At 44.3% G+C, this 19,403-nt stretch overlaps 1 protein-coding gene across 4 annotated transcripts in view; it reads right to left on the bottom strand.

Moving 5' to 3' along the window:
* The window catches only part of Scn8a (sodium voltage-gated channel alpha subunit 8), a 210,483-nt gene that overhangs the window by 37,011 nt on the left and 154,069 nt on the right, over nt 1–19,403 (bottom strand). For all 4 annotated transcript variants that reach the window (XM_045151776.1, XM_045151775.1, XM_045151778.1 and 1 more), the window contains exons 14-16: nt 12,797–13,035; nt 5,143–5,316; nt 1,609–1,965 (exon numbers count right to left, since the gene is read on the bottom strand). In XM_045151776.1, coding sequence (XP_045007711.1) covers nt 1,609–1,965; nt 5,143–5,316; nt 12,797–13,035 — 770 coding nt within the window. The remainder of the gene's footprint in view (nt 1–1,608; nt 1,966–5,142; nt 5,317–12,796; nt 13,036–19,403) is intronic.

Genomic DNA, 19,403 nt, shown 5'->3' with positions numbered 1-19,403 from the left:
CCTGGGATACAAAGGAAGGGAGGAAGAGAAGGAAAAGTATGAAGAAAGCTGTTTGTATGAATAGCAATATTTGAAGAAACGTGTGTTTAAGACACATCAGGTATTTGCTGGGAGTGGAGAGAAAAAAGACAGACAAGACCAAAAGTCACAGGATTGTAGAGACTAGATGGACAGCCTGGCTGAGAAAAGGAAGCTGGGGAGGCGGGTGGTGGGGGCAGGATGGGACACAGGAAGACGTATGAGACAGACCGCAGTGCAGGAGCGACTGGGTGGGGAGGTGAGGACGGGATGTGCGCAGAAAGCAGAGACTGCTCTCCCGGAAGGAGTGAAAAGGCTTAGGAGGACGGGCCTGAGGGAAGGTCGTGGAGAGCTGGAGGGCTAGAAGAAGCACAGCTGTAGCTGTTCTCAGAACAGGGAGCCATGGCCAGCTCCAAGGAACCCTCGCCAGCCAGCACGCTTCTTTACGACAGACGAGGGAAAAGAACTGAAATGGGTGAGTTTATGAGGACCAAGTGAGCCCTTCTTCCAGCCTCCCTGTTCTGGTCTTGTAATGGGTCCTTAACACTCCTGCTATTCAAACTGTATTGTGCATATGAATTGCTGGGTTTTGTAAAAAAAAAAAAAAAATGCGGACTCTGGATGGGCGAGATGGTTTAGCAGTTAAGGTGCTTGCCTGCAAAGTCTAAGGATCCAGGTTTGACTCCCCAGAATCCACATAAGACAGATGCACATGGTGGCACATGCATCTGGAGTTCATTTGCAGTGGCTTGAGGCCCTGATGCTTGCTAATTCTCTCTCTCTCCTTCTCTCATAAATAAATAAATCTAAAATACTAAAAAAAAGGCCGATTCTGATTTGGCAGTTGTGGGGTGTGGCCCAAGATTTTGCATTTCAAGCCACCCTCATTGCTCTTAGTCCTCTGATGAAACTTTGAGGAACACGATGTTCAAATCTCCGCTGGTGGCTTTCACACAGAGACAGAAGACAGCAGGTGGACGGAGCAGAACAGAGGAAAAAAGTGATCGCCATTTGTACAGATAAACCAAACTCTAACGTGGTTTAGGTCAGTGGTCCTCAAGAGAGGGCAATTTTGTGCCTCAGGGGACATGTGCCAATATTTCTGGTTGCCACAACTTGGGGGATGCTACTGGCAGCTATGGGGTACAACCAGGGATGGGGTCACAGTTAATAATGTACAGGGCTGTCCCACAGCACAGAACTAGATAGTCTAACATTTCAGCAGTGCCAAGGTGAGAAACCCTGGCTTAGACAAAGAAAATGCTATAGTTGAAAGAGGGTGAACTTCAACCTAGGTCTAAATAAAAGCCCTGAAGTCTATCACTTGTGTAACCTTGGGGGGGGGGGGGAACAAAAAGCATCAGTTAACTGCTGCATTTTGTTTTCTTAACCATGAAAAAGGGTTATGTCATAACTCAGCGAATACGCAGTCTCTTCTTCATTTGTACCTTAAAATCGTCCTGGGTCGAGAAAGAATCAATTCAAAACACAAGACAGGTTGTAGAGGAACTGCGCAGACTTGGTGTCTGGGCTGAGGGTAGGAAATTCCGGGCAAAGGACAGACAAAAATATCTATGAATCGTTACTAACCACCAAGTTGCCAATGACCATGACCATCATAAAGACAATGAGGCACATGGCCTGGCCAGCGACCTCCATGCAGTCCCACATGGTCTCGATCCACTCCCCACACAGCACGCGGAACACGATCAGGAAGGAGTGGAAGAAGTCGTGCATGTGCCAGCGCGGCAGCACGCAGTCCTGGTTGATCTTGCAGACGCACTCCTTGTAGCTCTTCCCAAACAGCTGCATGCCCACCACGGCGAAGATGAAAACGATGATGGCCAGCACCAGGGTCAGGTTGCCCAGCGCGCCCACGGAGTTCCCGATGATTTTGATTAGCATGTTCAGGGTGGGCCAGGACTTGGCCAGTTTGAAGACTCGGAGCTGAGGAAAAAGCAAACAAAAACTAACTGATGATCCATTTTCGCACCACAAGGTTGAAGTAAAAACACGTAAGGCTAGTAAGATCAGCTCAAGCTTATTTAGTAACCCTGTGAAAGTCTCCCAACTTTCTAACAGGATCTCACATGAAAAGGGAAGAAATAAAACTGGGCATGGTGACTGCACCTCTTTAATCCCAGCATTCTGGAGGATCCCTGTGAGTTGAAGATCAGTTTAGGCTACAAATTGAGTTCCAGGTCAGCCTGGCCTAGAGTGAGACTCTGCTTCAAAACAGTAACAAGAAGGGGGAAACAGGGGCTAGAAACAGATCAAGGAGAACTGGCTCATTCACATTCAGTGAACATTCATAAGCAGATCAAAGAATCTGCCTCTAGAACACAAATCATTCTTGTCAAAGCTCACATATGAACACAGATCATTCTTGTGGTCTTTCCCTAGAGCTCTCAAAGGGTATGTCAAGGAGAGTGGGATCTATAGGAAACCAAAAGACCTGGATGGTAAGGCAGTGAAAATAGTCATCTGTTACTTAAAAAGAAAGCATTAAGAAAATTGTAAAAACTTCCCTTTTGCTTTCCACAAACAACAAATGGTAGATATGAAACTTTGCAAGATACTCAGAATAATTTGGAAAAAAAAAAAAGTACAACTCCCAAGTAGGGTCAGTGATACAGGTGTCAAATATTTTAAAAAATTTTTTTTGTTTATTTTTATTTATTTGAGAGTGACACAGAGAGAGAGAGAGAAAGAGGCAGAGAGCGAGAGAGACAATGGGCGCACCAGGGCTTCCAGCCACTGCAAACGAACTCCAGACGCATGCACCCCCTTGTGCATCTGGCTAACGTGGGTCCTGGGGAATTGAGCCTCGAACCGGGGTCCTTAGGCTTCACAGGCAAGCGCTTAACCACTAAGCCATCTCTCCAGCCCAGGTGTCAAATATTTTATGGAGGGAGCCTCTACAGATGTTCTGATACCTATCAACCAGGAAATGTCTATATTCTAGAATACAGAGAACTGTAACACATGAAGATATTCTAGAAGATAGAGAACTGTAATACATGAAGCCAATGGTAGATTGGCCAATGCAGTGATGAGGTCACTGTCTGGAGCTAGAGAGATGGCGTGGCAGTGAAAAGCACTTGCATGCAAAGCCTGCTGGCCCAGGTTTGATTCCCTAGGACCAAATGCATAAAGTGTCTGGGGTTCATTTGCAGCAGCAGGAGGCCCTGGCATGTACATTTTCTTTCTCTTAAATTAATTAATTAACTAAAAAATCAGTATCAGATGTCATAAGGTAATAAATAGCAACACATAATGTAATAGGAATTTTGGTTGATAGCAACGTCCTAATAATTTGTTTTAACAAAAATATGTCTTATCGGAGAGTTCAAGATCTACCAGGTATTTACTTATCTGCATGTCTGATCTACTCATTGTTTTCCCTGCCTGGCTTCTAATTTATTCAGAATATTAGTTTTCAGGCATCTATCTCTCTGGCCTTCCCCTTGTAACTAGGTAAGAGCCATTAAAAAGTCAACCAGTGCCAGGCATGATGCCAGAGGCCTTTAATCCCAGCACTAGAAGGCAGAAGATCACTGGGACTACAGAGTCCAGGTCAGCCTGGCTGAGTGAGGCCTTACCTTGTAGTCCCCCACCCCTTCCCAAAAAAGTCACCCATCAGCTTCAGTGATGCAGCTGGTGCTATGTACAAGATTTGTTTTGTAAACAGTTTTACTCTATTACAGTTCTTTCATTGATTCAGCAGGAATAAACCTGAAAGTCTTTTAGTTCCTGACTGGAGAGGACAAGCAAAGCCAGTCCTGATGTCAGGGAACAGCAGAGAGCCGTGTGAGAAATGCCAAGGTAACTCTGCCTCTCCAGGGACTTGCTCAGGACACCACTCGCACTTGTGTTTATGGGCTGCTCTTTTTTATTTTTATTTATTTATTTGAGAGCGACAGATAGAGAAAGAGGTAGAGAGAGAGAGAGAATGGGTGCGCCAGGGCCTCTAGCCACTGCAAATGAACTACATATGCATGTGCCCCCTTGTGTATCTGACTAATGTGGGTGCTGGGGAATCAAGCCTCGAACCAGGGTCCTTAGGCTTCACAGGCAGGCACTTGACTGTTAAGCTATCTCTCCAGCCTTCTTTTTTTTAAATAAAAAAATATATTTTTTAAATTTATTTGCAAGGAGAGACAGAGAGGGAGAAAGAGAAAATGAGTGGCTGGATGATGCACCAGGGCTTCCTGCCACTGCATTTGAACCCCAAATGCATGCATCATTTTGTTAATCCCACTTTATGTGTGTACTAGGAAACTGAACCCAGGCCATCAGGCTTTGCAAGTGGGCACTTAAACCACTGAGCCATCTCTCCAGCTATGGGCTGATCTTATGAAGATTTCATTAACTATTCTATCAAGTAGTTTAGTAATTTAAACATTAACTTATTAAAATGTATGAATAAAAATCTTTCTGTACTAATTATGTGGAAAATAAAGCCAATATGTAAGAATACATTTCAAAATAATTTAATAAAACATTACTTTATTCTCAATTTCTGAAAGGGTTCACCATAACAGAAGAAATGGATTAGGCCATCTTTTTTTTTTTTTGAGAAAGCCATCTTTTGCCAGGTGTGGTGGTGCATGCTTTTAATCCCAGCACGGGAGGCAGAGGTAGGAGGATCACTGTGAGTTCGAGGCCACCCTGAGACTCCATAGTGAATACCAGGTCAGCTTAGGCTAGAGTGAGACCCTACCTTGAAAAACCAAAAAAACAACAACAACAACAAAAGCCATCTTTGAAAATGGATAATCTTTTCACTCCAGGAGCACACCTAAACAAGAAATAGCTGAGCAGCTCAGTAGCCAACAAAATATGACCTCAGGAGGCCCCTGGAAGCCCTTCATCTGTTGAATTAATAAGTATTTTATACCTAATTTCTACATTACATATTTAGCGTGAAGTTTTCAAGATTTTAGTAGCCAAACCAACTAAGTGGTCAACTGGATTTGGGAGCAGAATACACGTAAGGCTTTTTAAAATCACAGATTAATTTACACACCTTAAATTTAAACACCATAGGTTAATTTATGCAAAGTACTTTCTATTAGTTGCAAGATAAGAAATGATAAAAAAAATTAGAGAAATATGGAATACCAATCGGAAAGATCGCAGCACCGAAAGCCCCTCCACGTCTGCTAGACCCAGTTCCATTAAACTGAGGGAGACAATAAATCCGTCAAAAATGTTCCAACCTTCTTGGAAATAATAGTAGGGATCCATGGCTATGAGCTTCAGGAACATTTCCGCTGTGAAAATTCCAGTGAAAACCTAAAAACGGAAGGCAGGAGATAAGGAAAAAAAATAATAGAACATATCTATAGCATCTTTTAATACAACATATCCAGGAAGTCACAAGAGCAAGCTTACTTCTGTACTGGAGGACATCAACACCTGGATATCCCATAAGTACCCCACATGATACAGGAAAATCTCATCAGGTTCCCTGAATAAAGTTCTCAGCCCCAGTGTTCCCATCTTTGTTGCCAGAAGCACCAATTTATATTACAGTTGAAAAATAATCTAAGCAATGTGAATAGCACACAGGGTGATCCCTTTAAAAAGCAGTCATTTGAATGTACATACTTAGGATGTTTGCTTTAAAAAAAAATCACTCTCATAGAAACAAAGAGTAGAAAGTGGTCACCAGAGGCTGGGGCAGATAGGGAAGAAGAGAATGAGGAAGACTGGTCAAAGGGCACAATGTTACAGACAGGAAGAAGTTCTGATGTCTTATTTTTGTATTAGGGTGACTATAAATAACTTATTTTATATTTCAAAATTGCTAGACAGGGCTTTGAATGTTCTTATCAAAAAATGTTGGAGGGGCTGGAGAGATGGTTTAGCAGTAAGGCGCTCGCCTGTGAAGCATAATGACTCATGTTCGACTCTCCAGGTCCCACATAAGCCAGATGCACAGTGACACAGGTGCACAAGGTCGCATATTCGCACAAGGGGGCGCACATGTCTGGAGTTCAATTGCAGTGGCTGGAGGCCCTGGCATGCCATCCTTTCTCTCTCTTGTACACTCTCACATTAAAAAAAAACAAAAGGCTGGAGGGCTAGAGAGATGGTTCAGTGGTTAAGGAGCTTCCTTGTAAAACCTAAGGGCCCAGGTTTGATGTTTCCCCAGTACCCATGTAAAGCCAGATGCAAAAGGTGGCACATGCATCTAGAGTTTGTTTGCAGTGCCTAGAAGCCTTGACACACCTGTTTTCTCTTTCTTCCTCTCAAATAAATAAGTGAAAATATTTCTTAGAGAGAGACAGAGAGAAAAAGAGAGAGAGAGAGAGAGAGAGAGAGAGAGAGAGAGAGAGAGGAGAGAGGAAGGGGGACGGAGCGGGAGAGAGAGGGGCAGATAGAGGAAGAATGGGAACATCAGGGTCTCTAGCCGCTGCAAACAAATTCCAGACACATGTTCCGCTTTGTGCATCTGACTTATATGGGTCCTGGGGAGTTGAATCTGGGTTCTTAGGCTTTGCAGACAAGCACATTTAACTGCTATGCCATCTCTCCAGAACAACAAATAAAGTATTTAAAAGAATGTTGGAGGGCTGGAGGGATGGCTTAGTGGTTAAGGTGCTTGCCTGCGAAGCCTGAGGACCCCTGTTTGACTTTTCAGATCCCATGTAAGCCAGACGCATAAGGTGACAGCAGTGCACAAGGCCGCGCGTGCTCACAAGACAACACACGCGTCTGGAGTTCAATTACAGTGGCTGGAGGCCCTGGCATGCCGACTCTCTCCCCTTCCCCCTGTGCATTAAAAAAAAAAGTCCAGTCTGCTGGACTTGCCTCAAAAAATAAATAAAGGAAGGAAGGAAGCTGGGCGTGAAGGTGCATGCTTTTAATCCCAGCACTCAAGAGGCAGAGGTGGAAGGATTGCCGTGAGTTCGAGGCCACCCTGAGACTCCATAGTGAATTCCAGGTCATCCTGGGCTAGAGTAAGACTCAAAAAACCAAAAAAATAAAATAAATAAATAAAGGAAATGTTGGAGGTGATGGATATGCTATCTGACCTGAATTGGCTACACATGAATTAAATAGTATACTGTACCTCATAAATATGTAAGTTATGTATTAATTAGGTAGGAGGATTGCCGTGAGTTCGAGGCCACCTTGAGACTACATAGTGATTTCTAGGTCAGCCTGAGCTAGAGTGAGACCCTACCTTGAAAAACCAAAACAAACAAAGAAACAAATACCGCACAAAAAACATGTTTAGGGCTGGAGAGATGGCTTAGCGGTTAAGCGCCTGCCTGTGAAGCCTAAGGACCCCGGTTCGAGGCTCGGTTCCCCAGGTCCCACGTTAGCCAGATGCACAAGGGGGCGCACGCGTCTGGAGTTCGTTTGCAGAGGCTGGAAGCCCTGGCGCGCCCATTCTCTCTCTCTCCCTCTATCTGTCTTTCTCTCTGTGTCTGTCGCTCTCAAATAAATAAATAAAAATTAAAAAAAAGATGACTCCTTGTATCTAGATTCACAATATACCACATTACTTTTTGACTTAGTATTGTGTTACCAAACCTTGACATATGCTGCAGAGTTTCTTCTTTTAAGTCATAAAAGCAATTGGATATTGTCCAAAGTATACAATAATAGGGGAAAAATACAGTCTTTCCACTTTACATACACTTATCATTTTATATGCTCTCTTTCTGAGGTTTTTCAATCCATATACATTATGATATATAATATCTTAAGCCTAATTTTCCACTCATCATGATTCTACATAGTATTTCTAATCCCATTTCTATTGCCTATGTACAAATCTACTGGTTGTCACTGGACCCTATGAAATTAAAAAGCTTCTGTAGACAGGCATGGTGGCTCATGCCTTTAATCCCAGCACTCGGGAGGTAGAGGTAGGAGGATTTCCATGAGTTCAAGGCTACCCTGAGACCACATGCTGAATTCCAGGTCAGCCTGAGCTAGAATGAGACCCTACCTTGGAAAAAAAAAAAAGTGGGGGGGGAGGATGGAAGCTTTTGCAAAGGACACTGTTAATAGAGCAAAGAGGCAATCTACAGAATGGGACAAAATTTTGCCAGCTATATATCTAACAGAGGATTAATAGCCAAGATATACAAAGAACTCAAAAAACTAAGTAATAAAAAACTAAATAATAAGAAATCAAACAGTCCAATTAAAAAATGAGCTATGTCATGGAAGTTGTTAATAAAAATTTGAAAAAAAATGAGCTATGGATCTAAATATAGAGTTCTCAAAAAAAGAAGTACAGATGGCCTATAAGCATCTAAAAACATGTTCTATATCCTTAGCTATCAGGGAAATGCAAATTAAAACTACTTTGAAATTCTATCTCATTCCTGTCGGAATGGCTATCATCAAGAAAACAAATGACAATAAATGCTGGCAAGGATATGGAAAAAGAAGAACCCTTCTGCACTGTTGGTGGAAATATAAACTGGTACAGCCATTGTGGAAATCAGTGTGGAGATTCCTGAGACAGCAAAACATTGATTTACCATATGACCCAGCTATACCACTTCTAGGACTCGTCTCACTACCTTAGAGATACTTGCATATCCATGTTTATTGCCACTTTACTCACAAAAGCTTGGAAATGGAACCAGCCTAGATGTCCCTCAACTGATGAGTGGATAATGAAGATGTGGTACATTTATACAATGGAGTTCTACTCAGTGGTAAAGGAAAACGAAATCATGAAATTTTCAGGGAAATGAATGGGTCTGGAAAGGATTATGCTCAGTGAGGTAACCCAGGCCCAGAAAGCCAAATATCACATGTTCTCGCTCATATGTGGATCCTGGTTACAGATGCTTAGACTTGTATGTGAGTTGGAGTGAACATTGGTAGCAAAGGCCAATAAGCTAGAAAGGGGACCTAAGGGAGAGGAGAGGGGAGTACTAAAGGAGATGTATATGTAAGTAGATAAACAGATTACTAGGGCTGGAAGAGATTGAGGAAAGGGAGGGTAAGAGGAGAGTTAATCAAAATATAAGATGTTATGAATAAGCCATATAAAAACCTATTCTTTGGATAATGGCACACCCAGAAGCTATAGATTGTTGCTAGAAAAATTTCAGTGGCAGGAATGATCGAATCCCTTCCAGTCGGTTGTGGTTAGGGAGGTCCCTGATTCCCCTGTAACATTATAGGTCACTGCTAAGGCTCTTGGTTTTCCATCCCAAGACCCTACTGCTAAAGGCTCTGCATGCTTGGGCTTCAAGGTCACTGAGAAGTCAAGCTGGAGCTGAGCTGAAAACCTCCACCCTATAGACCAGCTGACAGAAAGCTGGGAAAAGCTATGCTGCATGCTGTCCTATGGGAGAAAGAGAGAAAAGTCATCAAGGGTGATAAACAACAGTGGACATTGCAAGCCTTAAGACTGGCCAGCCAGCCAAATGTACCAACTGGTGCAATAGTGGTACAACAGTTATGGGGTTAACCAACCGCTATTTAATTGGACTGGAGGCGCACTCCATGGGAGGGAATACATACCTGCTAAAAAGCTAGTCAAAAGCCTATGGCGGGGGAGGACATGAGCCCTAGAAAAGTAATGCTTGCTGTTGTCTGGCTAAATTCATATATTACGCTCACTAAATTGCCCTGTAAGCACTTTTCTAAATGTTCATACCCATATATTAATACTACTCTCATTTTGATTAGAGAAACATCTCTTTTCAGATGGTGGTGACCATTCAAAAGGCATCATATTGCTGAGAAGAACTGACAGTGGAGTGTTCAGCACTGAGAAATCCCTATGACACCTTCCAAGGCTCAGGGTCCATTGTGGAAGAGGTGGAAGAAAGAATGTAAGAGCCAATAGAAGGGTAAGACTGCTTACAATACAATCTTCCAGACACAAAATGGCCTAGATATCCATTACCTCACAGTGCCCGGCATTACCTACCCAAGACCCTCATAACAGGAGGAAACGATTATGACATAACAATTAAAGAGACTAATTGAGAGGGGAAGGGATATGATGGAGGGTGGATTTGCAAAGGGGAAAGTGGGGGAGGGAATTATCATAATTTATTGTCTATAATTATGGAAATTGTCAATAAAAAAGTTTAAAAAAATCTACTGGTTGAATATATCTTCAAAGTATAAACCCTCAAATAAGAACTTCATTTTTGGAAATTTTTCAAAATGGTAACCAAGGGTGTCAGAAGTGTTAGGCTTGTAGTTTATCGTGTGCAACAACGGCTTGCTACTTCCCTCTGTTCTCTGTCCCCTACTCTACTGCCTGGCGGAGCCTGCTGCATTTCTTAGGGCCTTCCAAATCCCCTAGGCTTTAGCATAGTGACATGCTGGGGAAGGGTCAAATCCCAGGACTGCTGCTTCTGAAAAGATCAACACCTTTATTCTAAGTTACCCCCACAAAACTCTTATTGGATATTACATTTTAATTTATTTTGGCAGTGCTGGAATTTGAACCTATGTCCTCACATATGCTAGGTAAGTACTCTACCTTCAAACTATATCCCCAGATGGAATTTTTAGAGAACTTCTTATCCAATAGGTTTATGCAGTAGGCTTAAACGTGTCATAATCCCTGTGAAGGGAGAGACTTGGTACCAGTGACTGGAGCTAAGCAGGGCAGCTCTGTAGGGGAATAGCCCAGTACATGGTCAGTCCTCAAGGAGGGTTAGATGTCCATGTGGACCAACAGCTTGGCATGGGCTATCAGAGCCAGGGGGAGACGGTTCAATCAGAGCTGCCCGAGGGAAGATTTGTCCAGGGTGGTGGCTGAACCACACAGGTTCTGAGGCCCAAGAGGGACCGAAGTGTGTCCACATGGGGTGGAAGGAAGGGAGCTGGCAGAGAAGGAGAGCATAAGCAGGGGAATGTGGCATCTCCAGGGAAGGACACATGAACAGGGGGAGGGATGCAGGGCCCCATGTTGAGTCAGAAAGCTATCTACCCAGGGAGATGGCCCATTGTGAGAGCCTGGGAGGGTGAGGAGGATGAGGTCATCACCACAGCCTAAGGAGTGTCCATGCAGACAGGCGAAGTGTCAGCAGGGATGGACTGGCATGGGAGTCAGAGTCTCAGCAAGATGAAGAGGACTGCGGAAAACTGCTGTGGTGTAAGGAAGGTATCCAGGCATGGATAGGCCCCTGGGAAACTTCCAGAGCCAAGTGAGGTACAGGAAACAAAGTGTGCGGGTGGGCTGTCAGTGCTTGCAGGGTGTGAGGGGCTCTCACGTGGAGGGCAGTGGCCAGGATGTTGGAAGGGTGAAAGTACTGTCTGTGTGTGTGTTGATGGCACCAAGCACGAGTCAGAGCTTGAACGGCTGTGGGGAAGGTGTCCATGTTGTAAGAGGCAGCAATGGTGTTCTGATCATGTCAGTTACCTGTACATCTCCCTCACTCTAGGTCTCATGCTTCCCCATGACGCCACACGGACTATGCCCTTAGTCATGATGTCACCTGGATGAGCCTGTGTTGTATCCTTAGTACTGATGTCACCTGAGTGAGCCTGTCATGTACTCTTAGTAGTGAGGTCACCTGAATGAGCCTGTCTTGTGTCCACAGTCATGATATCACACTGACATGTAATCTACAGAGTCACAGTCATGACAGCTAAGGAGAGACAAAAACTCTTCTGGGCTGAAGAATATTTCCAGAATGAGAACCCAAAATGATATGACAATGCATTAAAGTTATATTAGGTCTTCAGGTGGAAACTGCCTGTGTGTGTGTGTGTGCGCACATGCACACACACATATACAAGAGTGAGACTGGCTGGGCGTGGTGGCGCACGCCTTTAATCCCAGCACTCGGGAGGCAGAGGTAGGAGGATTGCCGTGAGTTCAAGGCCACCCTGAGACTCCATAGTGACTTTCAGGTCAGCCTGAGCTAGAGTGAGACCTTACCTCAAAAAAAAAAAAAAAAAAAAAAGAGTGAGACTGAGTGTAGGAAACACTGGATAGTGTCATGCTGAAATAAAACATCAGGAGCTAGATGTAACTGCTGTCATGGCTCCATTTCTAAGGAATAATGAGGCCCTGATGACCTAGAGGACTTTTTCCTAACTGCCAAAACTCACTCATCTCCTGACCTTTGTACCACCAAAGAAGTAAGACAGATCATCCCAAATCACTATTCTTGACTTCAGAACACATTATGTAAACCAAGCTTTTAAAACCGCAAGCTTCTCTTCTCAATAACAATAATAAAAAAACATGACTTAAGCTAACATTAAAATACGCTTGGCACAGATCAACTAATAGCAGAACTGGATGATGGCCCAGAAGTGGGACTGGGGGGGAGAACAGTTTGGGATTTTAAATTTCCCATCGACAGTCCCCATATGGATGGCAGGGTTCAGCAGCCAGGCAGCGGAAGGGGCTCAGAGCTAGGAGCGCTCCTATTCTGGAAAAGCAAAGCGGCTGTTACTTGAGGTGAAAGGGGAATTATTTGCTGAAGCAATGCAGGAGCCAACATAAGAACTAGAATGAGAAAAAAGCCAGAAGACTTTGGCTCAGGCTGCTGAACCCACCCACCGTCCCTGGTCTCCCATTCTGTCACCATGGTTGGTTTCCAGCCAATAGCTCCTAAAGGACGTCTTCAAGGTTCTGTGGCAAGGGGACACAGCCGTGGAGTCACAACAGTGAGGAGTGGCTGATGACATATGGACGCGTTTGTCTTCTGAGTAACTACAACTTTCTTGTTAACTGAACTCCAGCTTTCCATGCCAGAAAAACAAGCCCTGCAGGCAAACATGTTCCGGTCTTATTATGGGAGACAGCACCCAGTCTTACCAGATTTCCCACAGTCAGGACATGTTCAAATTGCGGCGTCATGGGATGGTGCTCCATTGCCATAAACAGTGTGTTCAGAACGATGCAGATGGTGATGGCTAAATCCACAAAAGGGTCCATGACGATCAAGTTCACAATCTCTTTCAGTTTTATCCAGTAGGGATGACATTCCCAGATGAGGAAAGTGTTGGCGAATTTATACCAGCATGGTGGACACTTCCTCTGAGACTCTTCCAGCTCTGGAGGGAGCAAACACAAAGAGAGCTCCTTAGGCCCGGAGAGAAAAACGGAAGGCACACAGTAAGCTCCTCCTCTGGTCAGGTGGGTGTCATGGTCATTACTATGTGGATAAAGGTGCTGGCATTCTTCAGTGTTTCCTTCTTGAGGTAAGAAAGGGCACATCCCTTCCCTATCAATAACCCAGCTATAAATGACGCTCACCCCACTGGGGACAGCGGCAGACTACGGTAGTTAGGATCTTGGCCTCTGGAGTCTGACAGTCCCCCTCCCCCACCCTGTTCAACTGGCTTTAACACTCCAAGTTGGATGACCTCAGGTAAGGTACCTGACTTCTCCAGGCCTCAGGTGCCCTGCCTGTAGCACAGGGCCCTGACTTTGCAAGCCCTAGGTTGACGTGAGTCATCTAAGATGATCTCATGAGGTCAGGTAAATCAGATGAGGCATTAGAGCAGTCAGCACAGTACCTGGTACAAAGTAAGTCCTCCTTTGCATGGTGAGCATTGCATTATATAAGTCTTATCAGGGAAACCGACAAAAGCATGGATTCTGAGGCCAGGCATAACTAGGTTCAAATACTAGTACAGACACTTGCTAACTGTGGGACTCTAAGCAAGTTACCTCAGTTTGCTGTAAGAATTTAAAGAGCTAAATCAAATATCTACCAAGTGCCTCAAACACTCAAGCAGATTGTGTTAGGGAAGTATTTGCCAGAAATTCCATCTTCACCTGCAGAAAAGGTGTCACTAGCCAGAAGTCACGGGAAACACGTCAGTTAGGTTCTCAAACAAGTACAGGGCCCAGTCCCTGCGGGGAGTCTGCAGCTCCCAGCGGAGTTAGTCAAGCAAGTTACCTTTCCTTCCTCTCTTTCTGGCCCCACTTCTCTTGCCCTTTCCTGCTTTCATCCTTTCCATCTCTTTCTATGGCGTCTCTTTCTTCTTCCCTTTCTCTTTCTCTGCTTTTATCATGTACCTCTTTAAAACAAATACATGCATATTTGCAAGGAGTGGGGGGGGGGAGAATATGAATAAATATGGCCGTGCTAGGGCCTCTAGCTGTTGCAAATGAACTCCAGATGCATGCACCACTTTGTGCATCTGGTTTTATGTGTGTTACTGGGGAACTGAATCTGGGCTGTTAGGCCTTGTAGGCAAGCGCCCTGACTGCTGAGCCATCTCTCCAGTCCTCCTTCACAAGCAGAACCTATTTTTTTTTTTTTCAAATAACACCTCAGGAGTCCCTCATACAAAAAGTAAATAAGCCAGAAATTGCTCTGGCTGAAGTGGGAATAGGAGCTTATAGCCCAGTCAACTAACTCCTCTCTTCTCTGAGGTATCTTCCCAGAGCCTCAAGTCTCAGAATACAGACAGAAAAGTCACTGGATCAGACAGTCTTGCAGATTACACGCACAGTGGTGCATGCATCGGGAGTTCATTTACAGCAGCTGAAGACCCTGGCACATCCATTTTCTCTCCCTCCTCTTTCTACTCTCTATCTCACAAATAAATAAAATATTTCCAAGCAAGGCAGTAATTCTACAGGATTGGCTATCTCAGTGCACCCCCCTCACTCTAATTCTGCTAAATAGCAGTCAAAATCAGGGGCTGGAGAGACAGCTCAGTGGTTAAAAGCTCTTGCTTGCAAAGCCTGATGGCTCAGGTTCGATTCCCCAGTACCCACATAGAGCCAGAGAGAGGCCCAGAGTGGCGCATGCATCTGGAGTTTGTTTGCAGTGGCAGGAGGCCCTAGCATGCCCATATTCTATTTGTCAAAATTAAAAAAAAATCACTTAGGGAATAAATGGGGCTGGGGAGATGGCTCAGTGGTTAAGGGTGCTGTTTGCAAATATCTTTTGGTCCAGGTTTGATTCCCCAGTACCTATGTGGAGCCAGATGCACAAAGTGGTAGGCACATGCATCTGGAGTTTGGTTGCAGTGGCAAGAGGGCCTGGCATGCCCACTCTCTCTTTCTCTCTCTTTCTCTCTCACACACATGCAAATTTATTTAAAAAAAAGAAAGAAATGAAGGCAGGAGAGAGCTCAGCAGTTAAAGCACTTGCTGGGAAGCCGAACATCTGTGTTCGATTTCCCCGTGCAAAGACAGATGCGCAAGGTGGCACACGCATCAGGAATTCATTTGCAGAGGCTGGAGGCCCTTATGAACCTGTTCTTTCTGTACCTCTTATCTCTCTCTCTACTTGCACACACACACAAAAAAAAATTGCTGGGCATCCTTGTAACCCGAGGAGAAATGCTTCAAGTTTGAGGCTAGCCTGAGCTACACAGCAAGGACAAAGCTAGCCAGGGCTGTATAGCATCCCATCCTCCCCCAAAAAATCAACAATGAAAACAGGAGCAAACTGGTCTGTGCCAAGGGTGATGGTGATGGCTTTGTTTCAGGTGGTGTGGTTTTGGCTGGATATCTGACTGGTTTCCTAGTTGCTAAGAAAATGGTTGCCTTGGTTTTTCCAGATTTAAGGGCCACAGTAAGTGCCACGTGGGAGTTTGTGGGGGAAAAGAAGTCTGTGAAGAAAATTTGCTCCAGCTTCTTTCTCACAGAACTCTCCCCCCTTCCCAAGGTAAATTTAGTTTTCTTCCTCAAAAAAGAAAATGAAAAGGTTTTCTGATTTCCATAATTCTTATAGTACATATTTGGAAATTTGGTTCTGTTCTTTTTTTTTTTTTTTAACCTCTCCCATCTCCAAATGTCTGCAGCTCGCCAGCATGTGGCAGTTGAAACTTTGCTCACATTTCTGACAGATGACAAAATTGTCATGTTTCACCATGCTGTAGGCTTGGTGTCTTGCCAGAGAACAAGGAGGTCTTCTACACTATGGGCCACCAAGAAGGAATTAGGTATCTGTGTCCCGTTGGCATTCACTGAGATGGGGAGATCCTCAGGGGAATGAATTCCACAGGCAGTGACACAAAGTAGAGCTTAGCAGCTAAGAATGTATTAACTGATTGGAGAGAGTTTTTATTTTATTTGCGTGTGTGTGTGTGTGTGTGTGTGTGTGTGTGTGTGTGTATGCACACATCCACTCACCCACCAGGGTCTCTTGTTCCTGCAAACCAAAGACTGCATCACCTTTTGTGCCTGGCCTATGTGGGTAGGTTAAGAATTGAACCCAGGCCAGCAGGTTTTGCAAGCAAATATCTTTAATATCTGAATCATCCAAGCACCTTATTTTATTATTATTATTTATTCATTTTTTTTTTGTTTTGTTTTTGGTTTTTCAAGGTAGGGTTTCACTGTAGCCCAGGCTGACCTGGAATTCACTATGTAGTCTCAGGGTGGCTTTGAATTCATGGCGATCCTCCTACCTTTGCCTCCTGAGTACTAGGATTAAAGGCGTGACACCTGGCTATTAGTTAATATTTTTATTTGAGAGAGACAGAGAAAGAGGTATATAGACATAAAGAGATAATGGGTATACCAGAGCATCTAGTTACTGCAAACTAACTCCAGACACATGCACCACCATGTGCATCTGGCTTACATGGGTACTAGGGAGTTGAACCTGGGTCCTTAAATCTTCACAGACAAGAACTGTAACCACTAAGGTATCTCTCTAGCCCTATTATTTTTTGAGACAAAATCTCATATGTTGCCGAGGCTGGACTTAAACTCATGAGTTCAAGCAGTCTTCCTCTATCAGCCTCCCCAATGGTTGGTACTACAGGGATGCACACTGTCTGGTGGTCTCTAAAATGACTGTTGAATTTGCAAATGGTACTGACCTTCCAGGCCTGGATAGCGAAGTATTTGGTTGGGGCCATGGGTTTACAAGGGAGGGGCCATTCAAAGGTTGGTGGGGTTTCTGCTGCTTTGCTTCTGGACAGTTTCAGAGTGGTTACTTACAGGCCTCAATCCCAGGAGTACTAGGCTTTGCAGAAAGGGTCTCAGAAGTCCACTAACATGGTGGCATTGCTGGACTAATAAGGTTTAGAAGGCAAGGGTTTCTCTCAGCTCAAGTCAACAACTTCCAAGCAGTTGTAGAACCCCAGTGCAGAGGAGTCCCTACCTTCACTGAGCTCACAGCTGCATAGGAGAGGCAGACGGCAGGCTAGCAGCTGTGTCTGCTAGTGACCAGCTCCCTGAGGGAATGTCTCAAAGTGAGAACTGATAATACCGCACACTAACACTAATTTCTTGTTCTTCCTTCCCAATTGTCTTCCCTTCTCCCACAGTTTTACTGCTTTGAAGAAGAGCAAGGTGGTACTTTTCTTTGCCTGAGTCTGACCTTGACCCTGAAACATCACAGATCTAATGGCTCTGCTAGCTGGGAAGCTGGCGGAATCTACTGCATTCTGCTGAGCACGTCTGTAATGGGATGGGATGAGATGGAACAGGCAGGGTTTTCTCCTTAAGTACAGGACTTTGAGTTCATCATTATGGTGTCTAACCCTTTAGATAGGTAATAGTTTGTTTCTTTGGTTCAAAATATAATTCTTGAAGTCTTTGGAGCAAAATAACATCAGAAGGGTGGACAGCTGGCTAAGCAGTCGCATAGCCTGACAGCCTGGGTTCGATTCCCTGGTACTCATGTAAAGCCAGATTCATAAAGTGGTGAATGTGTCTGCAAGCCCACTCTCTCCCTCTCCCTCCCTCTCTCTATTTGCAAATAAATAATAAATAAAATATTTAAAAAGTAACACAAAAGTTTCCTAATGTGAGTCTGGTAAGCAGGGGTAATTGTTCATTTAATGTAGTAAGTAATAAATACTAAGGGGCCAATGCTTAAATATAAATGGATCTTTGCTGACATCTTTAAGTCCCCTCTGTTTCTCAGCTCCAGCCGTCCATGTTCTTTGTTTACAGTGCTATCCCACCAGCTCTAATGAAAGGAGCCAAAGAAGAGCGACGTGAACAACGGGGCCCAGGAAAGGAGACAGAACTGAATTGTTTTCTACCCAGCAGCACAGGAGAGTTGTCTCCACTCCTATGCGATGCTTTCATGTCTTGTCTCTTTTAATGTGTGTGCTGGTCAGTGGAAGGCAGAGACTTTATGTAGCAGGACAGAGAGAAAGAAGAGTAAGGGAAGAGAAAAAAAAAAGACATTTTTTCGAGGTAGAGTCTCACTCTAGCTCAGGCTGAACTCACTCTGTAGGCTGGCCTCAAACTGACAGTGATCCTCCTACCTCTGCCTCCCAAGTTCTGAGGTTAAAGATGTGTGCCACTAGGGCTGCCTAGAAGAGACTTTTTAAATGTCCCAATGGTTTACATCTGACTAAAGCTTCCAGAAGGAACACTGCACTGGTCCAAGTGCAACAAAGCGCAGTTTTCAGAGTCCAGAGCGCTAACCATTACACCACGGAACCCAAAGCACAGTTTCTAACGCTGTTTGGGCACCTGGGCTACCAGACCCTTCCAGTCCACTGCAAAACCAACCAACGATGACTGCATTGCATGGATCATTCTCCTGTTCTGCCGTCCTCGCCAACGATAAAACACACCTGTTGGAGATTGTTTTTCTTCCTCAACTGCCATATACACTTGGAGAGATCCTGTCTTGGTCTCCAAGTGAACAATAAAATGAAAAGTTCTTAGGAAGCAGAAGTAGGTGGATTGCTGTGAGTTCGAGGCCACCCTGAGACTACATAGTGAGTCAGCCTGGACTAGAGTGAGACCCTACTTCAAAAATCCCCCTCGCAAAAAATAAATAAATAAATAAATAAAAATTAGAAGTTCTTAAGTTGGTGTTTCAAAGCTTAGAATTCTTTTTTTTTTTTTTTTTTCCTGAGGTAAGGTCTCACTCTGGTCTAGGCTGACCTGGAATTAACTCTGTCATCTCAGGGTGGCCTCAAACTCATGGTGATCCTCCTACCTCTGCCTCCTGAGTGCTGGGATTAAAGGCGTGCGCCACCGCACCCAGCTCAGTTTAGAATACTTATAATCTGCAGTTCTTGCCTGCAATCTTGAAACATACGCCACAAGGCTTAAAGGCATTCTGTCAGGTACTGATCTCAATGAAAACTAGAGACACTGGAGTGAATAGTGGCCGTTCCTGCAGCTGAAAGCTATTTGAAAAAAAAAAAAAATTTTTTTTTAAATTTTTTTTTTAAGTAGGATCTCACTCTAGCCCACGATGACCTGGAATTCACTATGGAGTCTCATGGTGGTCTTGAACTCACGGTGATCCTCCTACCTCTGCCTCCAGAGTGCCGGGATTAAAGGTGTGCGCCACCACACCCCGCCTGTTTGAAACTTTTAAAATTTGATCTGCTGTAAAGATTAATGGTATGGTCTAGTACTTGGTACCTATAAGGGGCTACAAATACCCTACAGGAGTTCCTTCTTCCCTTCTCCCTCCCTGCAGCCCCGCCCCACACAAACACACACACACAGCAGAGGTAGGAAGCTGAAGTGA

Source organism: Jaculus jaculus, chromosome 6, assembly GCF_020740685.1.
Source record: "Jaculus jaculus isolate mJacJac1 chromosome 6, mJacJac1.mat.Y.cur, whole genome shotgun sequence".
Taxonomy (NCBI): domain Eukaryota; kingdom Metazoa; phylum Chordata; class Mammalia; order Rodentia; family Dipodidae; genus Jaculus; species Jaculus jaculus.
This window is presented reverse-complemented; position numbering and strand designations above follow the sequence as displayed.